Genomic DNA, 14,807 nt, shown 5'->3' on the forward strand with positions numbered 1-14,807 from the left:
CCCCAAATTTTATCTTCCTGCTTGAGGTTAGTGAATATCTACTCACTTAGGAAGGAGGCATACAAGTTTCTCATATTTTGTCTCTCCTCTCTCCTCATGAAAATACAAACAAATAGGTAATAGGAAATTAAAGCATTCTTTGAAGAGAAAATATATGCATTGATAAAGAACAAGTTAAGAATTTGGTGATCTGCCCCATTCTAGAAGCCATTCAGTCAAGTTTGCTTAGGCTGTGAAAGCAGTTAACAGTCAGTTGTTGGACCAAAAGGCCCAGGGAGACCTTGTCAGAGTCAACATACTGATGATCATGGAGCCACTAACATTCCCAGTGATTGCTGCCAGGATCCTTCCCAAACCAGTCTACAAAGGCTTCCTATGTAAATTTCCACCACAACTGGGAGAAGTTTCAAATTCCATTCTGAATATTAAAGGTTGTGACCTAGAGCTTTATGATAGTGCTGCTCAATAAGTATTGGAAAATATTTTGGTTCTAAATATTTTTATTTAACTTTTTCATAACGTACTCTATCTTCTTGGCTTGTCTTTAAAAAATGACCGCGAGTGCCCTGAGTTGCGTTGCAGTGCTGCTATGAAGCACTAGTGTTTGTCTCTCCCTGCTGGTGTTAATCCCAAGGCGGGGACCAGCACTGTAAGCTACAGCTCTGCGTAGAAAGACTGACTGCCTGTTGGCAGCATTGTCAAGATGCAAAATGACCAGAAAAACCTTTTGACTAACTCTTCCTCAGCATGGGAAACACCGAAAGGTGTCTGCATCCCAATAGAGACAATTAGATCAACCTGCTAGGTTCCTATAGCAACAGGCACCTTGAGGAAGAAACAGGAGAGTGCAGAAACTTCAGGGATTGTGGAAGTCAAGACAGGGTAAAAATCAATTTCTCAGTCAGCTTCTTTCAGTCCATCCCTGATTTGTCACAATATGATAAAGAAGTAGCGGCGGGCACTCAGCTGTCACTGAGCTGGATGTCTCTCTCCCATGCGGAGACTGCACTCACTGCAACCCTTGGGAGTGAGAGGGATCATCCTCTGGCACACAAGAGGACAAGGACGAGAGAAGAGTCTGCCTTCAGGGTTTTAGCTGGACCAAGGGCCATAGAGGAAACTGTGGAGTGGGCAGTCTGGTCTGCTTAGTGAATGGCAGCATTAGACTTGCAGTTAAAAGAGACAGCCACGGTGGACAATCGTAGAGAAGTGACACAAATAGAAAGTGTTCTGATTGTGATATAAGTGATTTCATCTCCATGTAGTACCTTATTGTGCCCAGGGAGAGGAGAGGAGATCTGCGTGGGTGGGGCTGGGGACAGCAAGGTTTGGTGGGCAGAGGAAGAGAGCCAGTCTGCCCTGCAGAAATGTGAGCTATACACCTGCACAGCTTTGCCCTTGAAGGCTGGAGCTCCTTGTTAGCCCTGACTGTTCTTGGTTGTTATCTCTATCCAGATGGAATCTTTTCTTTTCATGCCTTTGCTCTCTAAACCTCAGCTTGTGGCACAGTGAGAAGAGGGCCAATTATTCCAAATGCCTTTGCTGTGTCATTCTGTCCCCTTTTCTGCAGTGTTCTCTGGGGAGCTGTTATGGGAAAAGGCTAAATCCCAGCTCACTGACAACCCACAGAGCCAGCAAAGAAGCTCACTGTTCACAGTGCAGCCTGTTTCTTTCTCTGCTTGTGGTGCCCCACTAGCTTAGCCTTACCCCAAGATAGCTCTCTCCTCTGGGATACCCCAGCTGACCACAGGAAGGCCTGACCCTCATTCTGAGCCCTGTGACCTCAGTGACGGTACTAGCAATAGAGGCACAGATGGCTTTCTGATGGGGCAGGACAGCTATCCAGTGAAAGCCAATGTGTCAGAGACAGAGATGCATCCCAGAAGGATTGCAACCATAAACTCCCCAACATAATACAGGGTGCTCCTTCCTCTCCTTCCCCTTCTAAATGAAAACCACTCTCCAAATCCTCCAGTGCCATTCTACTCCAAAATTTGCACTCTTCAGGCCAGCACCCTAGTGCATACACCCCAGTTTTCTACCACCAAGTTCTCTGTTGAAGGGCTTCAACTTGTAATCACATCCAAAAGATACACCCATCCTGACATCCTACTGCAGTGCCAATAGGACTTTTTCCAATATGAACCGTAGAGCAAAAGCTGATACCTTAGCGATCACCAAGCATGCTCTTCTTTGCACTTCCATTGGAAGGTGCATTAGCACCTTCAATCCTCATGGTCATCCCACATGTGGATGCTGTCAGAATCATTTGACAAATGAGAATCTGAGGGACAATAAGGTCCAGGAAGTTAGTCACTATGATATAAAGTCACAACATTAATCTTGTTCATAACAGTAACAACTCCCATTTACTTGCCATGTAGCTGGGCCTCTGGTCGTTGCACCATGGTCTCTAGCTTCATTGTTCATGACAACACTAGAAAGTCATATCCTTAGCCCTGGTCTACAGAAGAGAGCTGAGGCTGGGATAAATTGCATAGTAACTTGCTCAGAGCCATGCAGCTGGTAGGGGAGAGAGCCAAGTCCACTTGACTGTAACCTACTGCCTGGTGTCATTTTCTTTGCCTCTGCCTCATGGCTCACGGTGTGTCCATGGTGGACAGCTTGTGACTTAACTGGCCTCGAGAGGTGACATTTCCTAATGGCAGTGGCAGTTATTTCACCACCAGCTGTTTTCCAGGTTCATTTTTTATTATACTAGCCCCCTTTCCCCTGACTAGGAGATGCTATGAACTCAAGTAACTGCCTCGTAACAGAAACTCTTGACAAATAACACAGTTGCTGGGGTGGGGGTGGAGGGCACATCATGCATCTCCTCCTTGTCAAGAAGCTTGTGGACAAATGGGGCTGTTTTGTCCTCACAACCAGAGCAATCACCTTTCTCATCTTAGGATGACAAGAAAGTGCTCAGAAATCTCTCTGGCATTCGGGACAAGGAAGAGAATGGAGATAAACTCAGGAATTTGGATTTGTTCTTGATCCCTACAGAACTTACTTGAATGCCTTCTCTGAGTCTACCTCCTTATGGCCAGTCTTGGAGCCAACTATTGGCACAGTTTCTTCTTGGAAGGCAAGATTCAATAAGTCAGTTGTCATTGTCCTACCTGTAGCACTGTCTATTGAAGCCCAGTGGCTGGCAACCATGACAATATGTGTTCCTCTGAGGCCCTTTGAGAGCATCTCTTCAAAGAATGCCACTGCCACTAGACATTTTAGAAAATGTCCAGAGCAGTCATACCCTTCAGTACCTGCAGCACCGTCCCTCACCAAGTCTCCAGGAACACATGTCTCTATCTGAGGAGGCACCCGAATGAAATAACTGCTTCTCAGGCATAAGAAACCTCACCCCTTGACTGGGAGGTGCTTTTGTACAGCCCCTCCTTTGTGCCGAAGCTGCATGGCGAAAATACAAGAGCAACTCTGCTTAGGTTTTATTTTTTCAGCTACAAATTTAGAGGGAAAGGGAGAACCTTAAATGAGAAATAATGCTCTCTTTCTTATAGACAGCAGAAGGAAATTGATATTCTCTCTGTGGTGAAAGGTCAAAATGCCAACTTTGAATTGAACTGTAAAGACTAAATTCTGAACAATTATTCTCTGCAGCAGTTGTAAAAATTTCAAGAAATTGCAGCTGTCTTAGGCCTTTCACCCAAAGACCCCCACATTTCCATCAGCAGAGTTCTCTCTGGCAACCTGGCATGTCCAACACAGCACTAAATCCCTTTGCAAAATCATTCCACGTAACAGTGTGGTCCAAGCGAAGGGCAGTTCAGGCAAACAGAGCACAGAAACCAGACTGAACACCAAACATCATCTTTACACATAAACGGCTTGAAAAAGTCAGAGTTTGAAATTGTTTCAGAGGCCTGGCAATGCTTTTAAAACATGATAACCATCACACTTTACTTTTCTCTGAAAGGTTAGTTTAATCGTAGATCACAAAAAATTGGTTTCCACAAATGCATAATGGTTCATCTATGTCACACTTGAACTAAATGGTTTTTTAAATGGAGCTGAAATTATTTTGATGTGTACACAGTCCCGGATTTCTATACAACCTTTTTTAACCAGCCCATCAGGAGTCTTGCCTCTAAAGCCTCATTAATAATTCAGATGTGCTGATGACTTTAAAAGATCTATGGAATTGAAGCTTAGGAAAAAAAAAAAAAACTCTGCTTGACAAAAAGATAAATGAATGTAGAAAGAAGCTGTAGGAGTCTGGCAAGCTGTAGATCATCTCAGAACAGATTGTAACTTTATCATTCTGTCAGGGGGAATAATTTAAAGCACTTAATCAGTTAGCTTCACTGTGAGGATGTAGCATTATGAATTCCTATCGTCCAATCTGTTCAAATCAAAGTGAACTTAATTATAATAGGTGAGAGAGCCAGAGCGGGAGGAGGGTGTGGGGAGAACTAAGCAAGAGGTAGCAAGTGTCCTGAGGGGTTAACTGAGCCGCTGAACAAAGGGCAGTGAACCTTTTACCCAAGCACACCCCTGCCCCAGAGATGGTCCACAGTGACAGTGAGGGCTCAGGGCGTGGAAAATGTGGAGCAAGGAGAAACAAGCAGAATGTTGATGAGACTATCATTGATGCTTAATTTATAAACCATTACCCACATACACACACGCATGCACGTATGCAGGTGCCAAGCTAGGTGAGCAGTCTTTTATTAACGTATCAGCCCAGAACCACTGACAAGGTACTTAGGGCAACTGTTCTAGCAGACAGAAGAGGAAACAGGAGAGACCACTGCCTCTATAGCAGTGAGTGCGTTTTAAAGCCTGTCCCCTCATTCTTGTCTTTCCCTAAACCACTAGAATGAAGTGGCTGATTCCCAAGTTAGAATGTCCTATTTTCCGGGCCTCTTCTTATCTGTACACATGGTCAATTTCTCAGAAAATTTCCATTCTAGAAAGAGGCGGGGATAAGGATTGAGTCTTGTGAAATAGTACTGCATGGCTAAGAGATGCGGGATCGTTTTCACTCTCACTCCAGCCTCTGAAGGCCCTGACGCAGCATCTCTCTGAGCCTTCTCTATATTTAGGATAGAAATGAAATGCCAAGACTTCATCGAGCTCCTGTGTTGACAGCTTGGGTTACCATAGGCAGTTAAGATATTGCTGCTTGGAACTCTTTCCATAGCTGTCTGTACCAACAGAGAGTTCTCCTTCTTGAAATTAAAGCCATCTCAGCGTCTTCCTTAACACATCTGCCATTATTCTAACTTTCACTCCTTGGCCAGCAAATTCTGTGAGTTTCCTCTAAGACCCCCCTCAAGCTGGCTGTAAAAGAATCAGAAATGGTAGAGCTGGCAAGTGCCTTCAAAGTCTGTTTGTTATACGCAAGCCTGAGGAAAGGCCAAGAAGAGGTGAGCCTGCAGGAGAGTCTAGACCGCTTGCTCTGCAGCAGGGATGATATCCCTTCACTCCAACCAACGGCTGCACAAATTTTCCCTTAAGCACCGTATCGGTGCCCAATATCTGATATACGCAGCATCTCCTCTGCTCCAAAGCTTTTCAGGCCACTAGAGTAACTCCAGAGAACATTGCCAGAGTTTTATCTTCCAATCCTTCCTTACCCTCTGAGGTCCACTCACGGTACTTGCAAGTCCAAATGGTACATTTTGTTCATCACTTGCTGCAAGAAGCAGAGGTATGTTTCAGGTCTGCGGGGCGCGGGGGTCCTCTCTACACTGCACTATTTTCCTTAGCAATTACTCACTGTCAGCTTCTATCGATTACCTTTTTGCATTTTTCAATGAACTTTCCAAAATCTTTACCCTAGGACTAATTAAACTTCTCATTTCTCCTTCTTGTTCTCTATCCATTTTGCCCTTTAGCAGAAAAGAAATGGTTTACAGATGAACCGGATAATGCCTATCCCAGAAACATTCAAATCAAGCCCATGAGTACCCACATGGCTAACCAGATCAACCAATATAAATCCACAAGCAGCTTGATTCCTCCAATCAGAGAAGTTGAAGATGAATGTTGACTCCCAGGAGACCAGAACTATTTTTTTAAAGCCTGACAAACTTCATAAATGGTGACGTGACTTTTCTTCCTCTTACATGCTGAATCACTGGTGGAAACATTAGGATAAGCAAGAATTGCAAGAAAATAATGTAGACAGATCTTTCTCTTTGTCTGCCTTGAATATTGCTTCCATGTATTTTGGAAAAGAAAATGATTTCATTTATAAATGAACATATTAAAATAGTCATGTATAGCCTCTAGCATTTTAAATTATTTTGTTTATTAGAAAAGAAGATATATTTTTCTTTTTTTTTCCATTGTCAAATATCTTCCCTATACCTAAACAATGCAAAATCAAAAATGAATAAGTGGCCAGACTCCTTCATGCACATTTCTCTTCTTTTTTTCCTTTGAGGAGAATGATGGTCACCACCACAGTTAATTGTAATTAAAGGAAATGGATGATCAAAACAATTTTAAAATGGTGAACAATGTATACATGTATTTTAGTAAATCCAAAAAAGAAAACAAAAGAGGACAGGCGAACACCTGATCCTCTCTGGGAAGGGTGTGTGTTTTGATCTGCGTTGACACCAGCTCTTAATAAATGGAAACTTACTTATTTTCACAGTTGAAAGTCAAATTTTTGTAGTTTTAGTTTTCATTCTGTATTTCTCACCTCTTTTTCAGATATTGAAAGGGAAGACCTTCTAGCAGCTTTTCTATGACAGCCAGATCAGATTTAGGCAGCCAACTAGCAGTACCAGAAGGGTTGTGGGCACCCCTGGGGTGTTGGAGTTGAGGACCAGGGCTCACAAGACGCGTTTGTTTTTCTAACGGTGGGGACTCCTCCATGCTGTTATGCTTCTCATTTCATAGTTCCAAACCACCCAAACAATTAATTTCAACTTTGGGAGGATCTTGTGAACTTTCTCCCCCCGCCCCCGACCCCAAGTCTCAGAGCTTTTAGCCTGAAAGAATATAAACACCAATGAATAGTTTTCCTTAACGATGGGATCTGAGATGCACGCATTTATCCCCCCAAATTTTTGTTTAAAATCCAGAAATTTTCCATAATCAAGGAAGCGACTTTGGCAGAGATTTTAATTTGCTCACTTTCCTTGATTTAATAATTGCTGGGACAAAACACACTAACTTGCTTCAACAATTTAAAACAGTAACAAAAAGGAAAACAACAAATGCACTCAATATAGACTGTTAGTAAAAGGCCTTTGAAAATTACCAGCAATGAAAAAAATGTATGAGCCACATCAAGCTGTGCTCAAAAGGTTTTTCTAGCCATCAGACACCATCAGCACATCCAAGCTCCGCTTTTGCTTGCATGTTGTGTGTACACAGTCACCTCAACAGCTGTTCTGTCCCAATGATTAGCAAGTCTTTCAATGTCAAAATGATCAATTTTTAAATATGATCACCAGGGTCTCTGGAGAAGCATGGATGTGATAGTGATTTTTATTTTCTTAAAAATTGTAAACTGTGGATACTTAACCAAACTAACCAAAATATCCCCCCAAAGTCCCGTGATATCTGCTCCATTAACTCTAGGCCATGACCCTGTGGTGCCTAGTTATGATAGTGCAAATCAGATCAGATCAGAGCAATGAGATCAACATGAAAACATATTTCCACTAAGTACTCCAATTTCTGATGTAGGCAAAATGACCTTCCACCTCTGTCCACTCCCTGCAGAGCCAATGTAGTCATGCTTCCACCTCCTTGGCATTGTCCTGCAGTGATGTGTTGGACTGTGATTACTCTGTTGTCATATTTTGTAGAATTAGTTCTATAAAACTATTGTGAATATAATGTATGTCCAATTGGATTGTTAAAAAAAAACTGCTTATAATCAATCACTAGTCTACTCAGCAGACTACAATGACATCAATAGTCTATATTCAGGCTGATAAACATTTCTTGGTTTCCAACAGAAGTCAAACATGTTGGTGGGGAAAAAAATTCTCCAACTAGGATACTGACAGCTTTCTTGAGAGCTAGGCCTTCTTTTACATAATGATTTTGCATTGGGGTCACCATAGCACATTCACACCGATCCACGCTCTTTTTTCCTTCATGAACTGGAGTGGGCTCTTCTCCACTCTTACTCCTGCTAACCACTTCTGAACCTGTCATGGACCTTTGATATCCCCTGGGCAGTGGTGAACACCTGAAGAATCTTCCATTAAAGGAACATAGGGTGGTACATTGCCTCTTTTCTTCCTTCCCCTTATCCCTCCATACTAAGGCAGTCTGGAAGCAGAAGTTAGACCCTGTCCCCATTTCAAGTCTGCATATGACTAAAGTTCTGAACCTAAACTGAAAGAAAAACCATAATGGATAAAATAGTATCTACAGGAAAGGGGTCTTTTGTTCATCAGTTATCCTTCAAGACCCAAGTTGAGAGAAATCCATTCTCTTCCAAGGCAGAGCAATAAGTTCATGCTGTTTTGCTTTTGTAGTCATGAATTATTCTGGGCCAGAAAAGAGAATCAGGCATTTTTAAAAGGAGGTACACTAAATGACTAGGTGGTGGTCCCTTCCACAAAAACTAATGCCTGGTAAGTTGAAAGAGAAGTGGGAACAGAAATAAGATTGGCAGGAACTCCAGAGGGAGCAAGGGAATTCCAGAGCTTCCTGATTTGTATCTGTGTGGCCCTGAATCCTCATCCATCTCTGTTATGAAAGACTGTCTTTCCACTTACATTCACTCTAGATCAGTGATGGTCTTCTTTGGTGATACTCCGTGTCAGAAGGCTCTGATCTCCCATTCCATTCTAGGGTTCCAGAAAAGCCATTCTCTCAAACAATGATTCTTGGGTGCTTTGGGAATCAGATCTACCAAAAGGCTGCTTATAAAACAGAAAGTATCTGTGTATAAATGCATCATTATCATCATCACCTTTCTCATTGATAAAGCTTATTTTTGTCTTAGCTATTTTATATTTTAAAATATTGCCTCCCTCCAATATAAAACACCTTAAATAAAAGTGATTGTGGCTAAGCCATGTTGGAGAATACTCTCCTTACTTCTAAGAGTTGTGCCATCTTATGATATACTTTGTAAAAAGGATTGGATATTTTAAATAAGTGAGTAACTAGAACTGTTTGGTTTGCATGGGAAAGAGGAGAAGTGAGTAAACAGAAATGGGGGATATTTTCATGTGGAAAACAAAAGACTCCCTGCTGAAGGTTTAATTTAAGAATTCAAGAGAAACATCTGCAAAGAACTACTTATAAGTCTTGAAAATGTTCTTGAAATTGTTGGAGTTTTCATTACCTTAAAATGACGATGGTTCATTGGGCTGGTGCTAAGATGCTTTTCAGATCTGAGAGGACAGCACCTAAATTTAAAGCAAGAATTCAGAGTGACTGCCTGTCCTTGGCCAATCCTTTGAAGATCATTTTGTATAAGACTGGAATACGGTCTCTTTCCAGCTACATCACCCATGCAATAGCCCAACCACAATGTATGTACATTTTCTGCTCCAGAATCGTACCACAGTTGGGTTCACTCCTGTGCTTATCTTTTGGAAACTCCTTAGATTCAAGATGGAGATTTCTAAACTCACATGTACCTCAATCACACTGATCAGATTTTTCTTCCTGTTTCTAGGATTATCTTCTCAATCTCATCTCTGCCTTCTCTTTCTCTTGGTTCAACATCCAGCTCTGGGTAATCCGTTTCTCTTGAGCCCACATCTTCAAAGTTTAGTAGGTAGCAAGAATCCTGAGACAAGCTCCCCAACCATCCCTGCCAGTGTACCCTTTTACCTTTTCCTACATAGCTCTAGGCTTCAGGAAGTCATTTGTTTTTTCCATTTCCTGTTTGAGTTTTTTTCATTAATATACTAACCACCTCACTATTTATGCTCATAATTTTTTTTTTTTTTTTGGTCTTTTTGAGACAGGGTCTCACTATGCAGTTCAGGCTGGACTTGAGCTCACTTTGTAGCCCAGGCTGACCTCAAACTCACAATGATCCTCCTGCCTCAGCCTCCCAAGTGCTGGAATTACAGGTGTGCATCACCACACCCAGCCTTATGCTCATAAATGTTATTTTGATGTATCATTTCATCATCAAAGAGAACCTCATTGAAGGAAGGAAGAACAAGATGAAGGAAGAAAGGTAGAAAGGGAGAGAGAGAAAGAATGGCACATAAATTCACTAGGATTTGAGTCATTTTGACTCCCAGGTGACTAAACAAATTCATCCAGTGTGGACACAGTGCCAGAGTAGAATCTACCCACTTTCTATTCTGTTCCTATTCACTGCTTCTGGACTGGTGGTAAAACCAGCAGTCACTGTAGCTCTTGAAAGGCCCTCATTACTTAGGGCTTGACTGATTCTTTTTAAAAAGCAAAAAGAGCTGAGAATTCATCTTCAACCTTTCTGGTAAATTACATTTCTACCCTCTTCTATTCACCCCATGTTCCTAAAGGGCATATTTTCTTTTATCCAGCAGAGATGATTTAACATTTAAATTCCCTGATAGTTTGAAGGAGGGATGAGCCCTTTTGGATGTATTTATGAAAGAGCACTGGTCAGAAATTATTTCCAGGTGATTTGCACTTATTGGGCCATACTGACTATTTAAGTGAAGTTGGCACGGATGAGATGCTATGTATGTTGTATCCATTGATAATAATTTCAGTGTTGGCAGGAAAAGAAGGAAATATACAGATGAAATTTAATCGCTGAAGAGATTTCTGAAGAGATTATTTTATTTCTTTACATTTTATTTCTGGAGAGATTACCAAGCATAATTTGTCATCCTCAGTGGTCACAGACCTGATAACTCCACAATAGTTGGAAGCTCTGGTATTGCAGTCTTACGGGCTGAAATTGGAGGCAGTGCTCTGAGTTAAAATATACCTACTGTATTTTAAAGCATGAAAATAGGCCTCAAATTCTGTGTGAAAATGAAATTCACGACATAGAACCAGGACTGGGAAGACAGAACAAAGAAGATGGAGAACCAGGGCATGTATGTCCTGCCAAGAACTAATGCTTGGTGTTGGATGGAAGGGGATGAATTGACCCATGGGGTGGGGAGAATTCAGAGGAATATAATGGTTGGTGGGCTTTGGAGGCATTGCAGTGGGAAATGGAGGACTAGACTGGGGAAAGGTGGACCAGAAGAGTTGGTGTTGGATGGAAGGGAATTGACCCATGGGGTGGGGAGAATTCAGAGGAATATAATGGTTGGTGGGCTTTGTAGGCATTGCAGTGGGAAATGGAGGACTAGACTGGGGAAAGGTGGACCAGAAGAGTTTTCCAGGTAGTTGGGGTCTTAATGGGCTTTGATGCAATGGTGAGACTTGTCAGACCATTATGTCTGTGTAAGTGAATTTTTATAGAGAAGCTGAGAAGAAATAGAATAAGATTTCATAGAAGAAGCTAGGAAGTAGGCAGTCTAAGGGCCACGCTAAAAAGGTGAGAGATGATTTAGCAACTCATGAAAGTCGCTAAAAGTTTTCAACAGTGATAGGAAGCAATGCTTGTGCACTTTTTTTGTTGAAAGTTTTGACAGGTCAGTTTTTCCTGGCCATTACCGAGGAAGTGTAGATTCTGTAGCTGAATGTTGTCTCAGCAGCACGGAGGCCTGCAGGTTGAACACCGCCTGCTAACAACTTGCCCAGTTGCAGCAGCTGCCTTCTGTGCATGCATTGCTCCCATCTCAGCGAATTGAGACACAGGATATCCCTGCTCTACTGAGTTACCTGAGTGTCACCTACAAACAAACTAAGTAGATTAGAGGGAAGGGAAACAGTTTGGATTGTTAAAAACCTCCTGATTCTACTATTTTCTGGGCATTATATAATAAGAATATCATGTAGACCATCAACAAACTGTAGAGGATAGTCAGCAGTTCACAAGTGCCAAATATGAATTTCCATTATAAAACATCCTGTCAGATCATCAGGTAGCCACTGCTTAGTAACCAGCTAGCGGTCAGTAAATTTTTTTAAGGAGGATGGAGCAAGTCAATGGAATGAGCGCAATACAAATCCTCCTGTCAGTGATCTTAAAATCCAACTAGAAAGAGAAACATGCAGAGCCATTAGAGAAAGACTAAGGACCTGTGACACAGTACTGCCTTTCAATATGGCAGGAACTAAAACAAAAGAGAAATGCTCTGGTTTGAAGTGGCTCAGCAAGATGGACTCTTCAGGAAAAGATGGAGTTTAACAGCTAGGTAAGGGGAGGGCTAGCATGCCGGGTCTGAAGGCAGGGACAGGAAATGATATTAATCAGTAACAGTGAGGGGACAGTTACGGAGTAGCCTCTGTGCATTTGAGCCTTGGTATAATTTTGAGAGGAAGATAGTCCACCTGCCTAATAGGGAATACAGGGCACATGTCATGAAAACTATCATGTGGCACAAAAGAGCTGTTTATAGTGAGTTTCTAAGTAAATGAGAACAGCAAACAGCAAGCTAGGCACCATGGATCACAAATGGTTGCACAGCCTTGGCTGGGCTTGTAAGACTGTGTGTTGGGGTAACAGCTGTAGGACTCAAAACTTTCTCTGAAAAAAGTGTTCAGCCAACAGTTCCAGGTCAGGACCAGGTGGAGGAACAGGAAAGAGGAAGGAAAGACAGGAAGAGGGGGTGAATGCAGTCTGCTGAGAAAGGTGTTGTCTTCATCCAGGGCAGAAAAAGCTGAGAGCTTCGTAGGGGAAGTCTTCAAGGGCAGAGGAGTGGAGCAAGAAGAGGGCTGCAGTGGGCCCTGCAATGTGGGAACCCGACTCATTTGCATAGGTCCTTGGAAAGGGTAGTACTGGGGTGAGTTCTCCAAAGTGCAAAATGCAGGTTAAAAAGATCTGGTGGCAGATCTCTTTGGGAGTTGTGCCCATATTTTTAGAGGCTAACAAGAGCAAAATAAGTAGACATTCTTGTGATAGGAGATCTGGCAAACTCCAGTTCCAGGAAAATGGAAAACAAGAGGGGAGAATTCTAAAAAAAGACAAGGCAGGGTGTTATATGAGGTTTGGGGATGAAGGCTGTTGGAGATAGTGACTTACAAGTAAAAGGACTCCCTTGAAGGATAGGTTGCCTATTTGTCTTTATCCCCAGATCTTGCCGCAAGGCCTGCCTGGAAGGTGGTTGGGGTTACCTTGGATGCCTTGAAAATGGAGGTTGCACAGGATGTCTAGGTCGCTGGCACTCTTTCTGAAGCTCCCAGAGAGGGATCCTGAGGTGGCCTCTCCTTTTCATCTCCCGTTCATGTCACAGCATTGTTGCTCATCCTTTACCATACAGCACACATCTGCAGCTTTAGTTTCAGCCTTCTTAAATGCCACAATCACCTTGCTTTGTTGGCTTTTCTGGAGCAGCAGTACCCAGAGAGGTATTTTGGCCAGGTGAGAAAATGATCTTATTTCTAGGTAGACTTTCACATTTAAAGAGACTTTCTGTGGTCTATTTATTCCCTTGAAGGGTATTCCATGTTCCTCCTCTTTCTTTACCTTGCGATTCAGTAGAACAGGGCCAAAAGTGACACCTAAACTCTCCAGGGCCACCCCAGGCAGCACTGCTGAGACCACTTTTGGGAGTCAGAGATCAGACTGTGCACACATCACACATGTGACCCTGAGTCTCCCTCACTTGGGATACAGGGTCCGTGTGAGAAGGCATCTGGCACGGAAGGAAGCTGCCAACAAGGCGGACCAAGCTTCACACCCACACTGCAACAGAACCCCGTGCATCCCAGAGCGCCTTCCTCCTTTTCCCTTCCTTCCGCCAAATACACACTTGACCAGAACTGCAACATGTCAAACATAAACCAAGATCTGCCTGGAAATCCTAATTACAAACGTTTCATTCCCAGGTGACATAATCACATCCTGCCGAGAACTTTTGGCTCGCATCCCACCACCCAGATGCTGAAAAAGAAACTTTCCCCCACTTACCACTGGAACTTGTACTTGGGGTTCCTTCAGGGGACAAAGAGAGGGAAAAAAATGTTCATAAAAGCAGAGGTCAGCCTACATGTTCATGAAGGAAAAAGAGCGTGGCTTCTTCATCTGTGTTTCATACTTTTGATGGTTGGCATTATGGTTATGGCTATGATGAATGACTGTGACTGAACAAGAACTGGAGAAGAGAATAAATGCTGGTGCTCTGAAATGATCTACCCAACTCTGTCATCTGTAACAACCAGTGATAACTCTCTTGTCTTGTAAAAAGGGTTTGTACATAACTTGTACATGGTTTCATTTTGTATTTTTCGCAGATTAAAAATTTATGTATTTGTGTTCTAAAACAAGGAGTGTTTCTTGTGTCTTTGTAGCAGTCACATAGCATGAGGGCATGGGATATGGTGGTGGCAAAGGCTGTCTCGAAGTTCCCTTTGGATCTCTCTCTCTCTCTCTCTCTCGCCTTCTCTCCTTTCTCTTTCTTTCTGGTGAGTGCAAACCTGTGGACCAAATGGAATACAGCCATGAACTTGCCTTTCCACCTTCAAGTGTAAACAGACTCCCACATTTCCGAGGAGCCATCAGCTCCCTACACTGCAGTAGGAGGCAGTGGGGCAGGGAAAGAGCTGGGGGCATTAGTGTGGTGCCTTAGAGCCCAGAGGGCCACATGCTTCAGAACTCTCCAATAAGCAGGCTTCTATTGAAATGGGCAGTGTTTGACAAGCTCTCGAGAAGCAAGAAGGACCTCACTTCAGCCACACAGAGAAGCAGTGTTTCCTGTGCCTTTGCTCACCAAAGCCTGCTAAAGGCTTGAGGCATCCCTCCCAACTCACTCAGAAAAGAGCTGTAGATGAAACTTCACCACCAGGAA

The 14,807-nt window shown here is 42.8% G+C and overlaps 1 protein-coding gene and 1 long non-coding RNA gene across 2 annotated transcripts in view; both read left to right on the forward strand.

Annotated features, from left to right (window-relative positions):
• The window catches only part of Kcnma1 (potassium channel, calcium activated large conductance subfamily M alpha, member 1), a gene marked incomplete at its 5' end in the record, with an annotated part of 707,467 nt that extends 698,202 nt beyond the window's left edge, over positions 1-9,265 (forward strand). The window contains 1 exon segment of the mRNA XM_005389908.2: positions 5,865-9,265. Coding sequence (XP_005389965.1) covers positions 5,865-5,889 — 25 coding nt within the window. The 3' untranslated portion in view covers positions 5,890-9,265.
• A 740-nt stretch (positions 9,266-10,005) lies between these two features.
• Positions 10,006-14,283, forward strand: LOC106149067. The gene is made up of 2 exons (XR_001235008.1): positions 10,006-11,146; positions 11,276-14,283. It is a non-coding gene; the product is annotated as an uncharacterized LOC106149067 (long non-coding RNA).
• The last annotated feature ends 524 nt before the right edge of the window (positions 14,284-14,807 follow it).

Source organism: Chinchilla lanigera, unplaced genomic scaffold, assembly GCF_000276665.1.
Source record: "Chinchilla lanigera isolate Chin_1 unplaced genomic scaffold, ChiLan1.0 scaffold00036, whole genome shotgun sequence".
NCBI classification, from domain to species: Eukaryota; Metazoa; Chordata; class Mammalia; order Rodentia; family Chinchillidae; genus Chinchilla; species Chinchilla lanigera.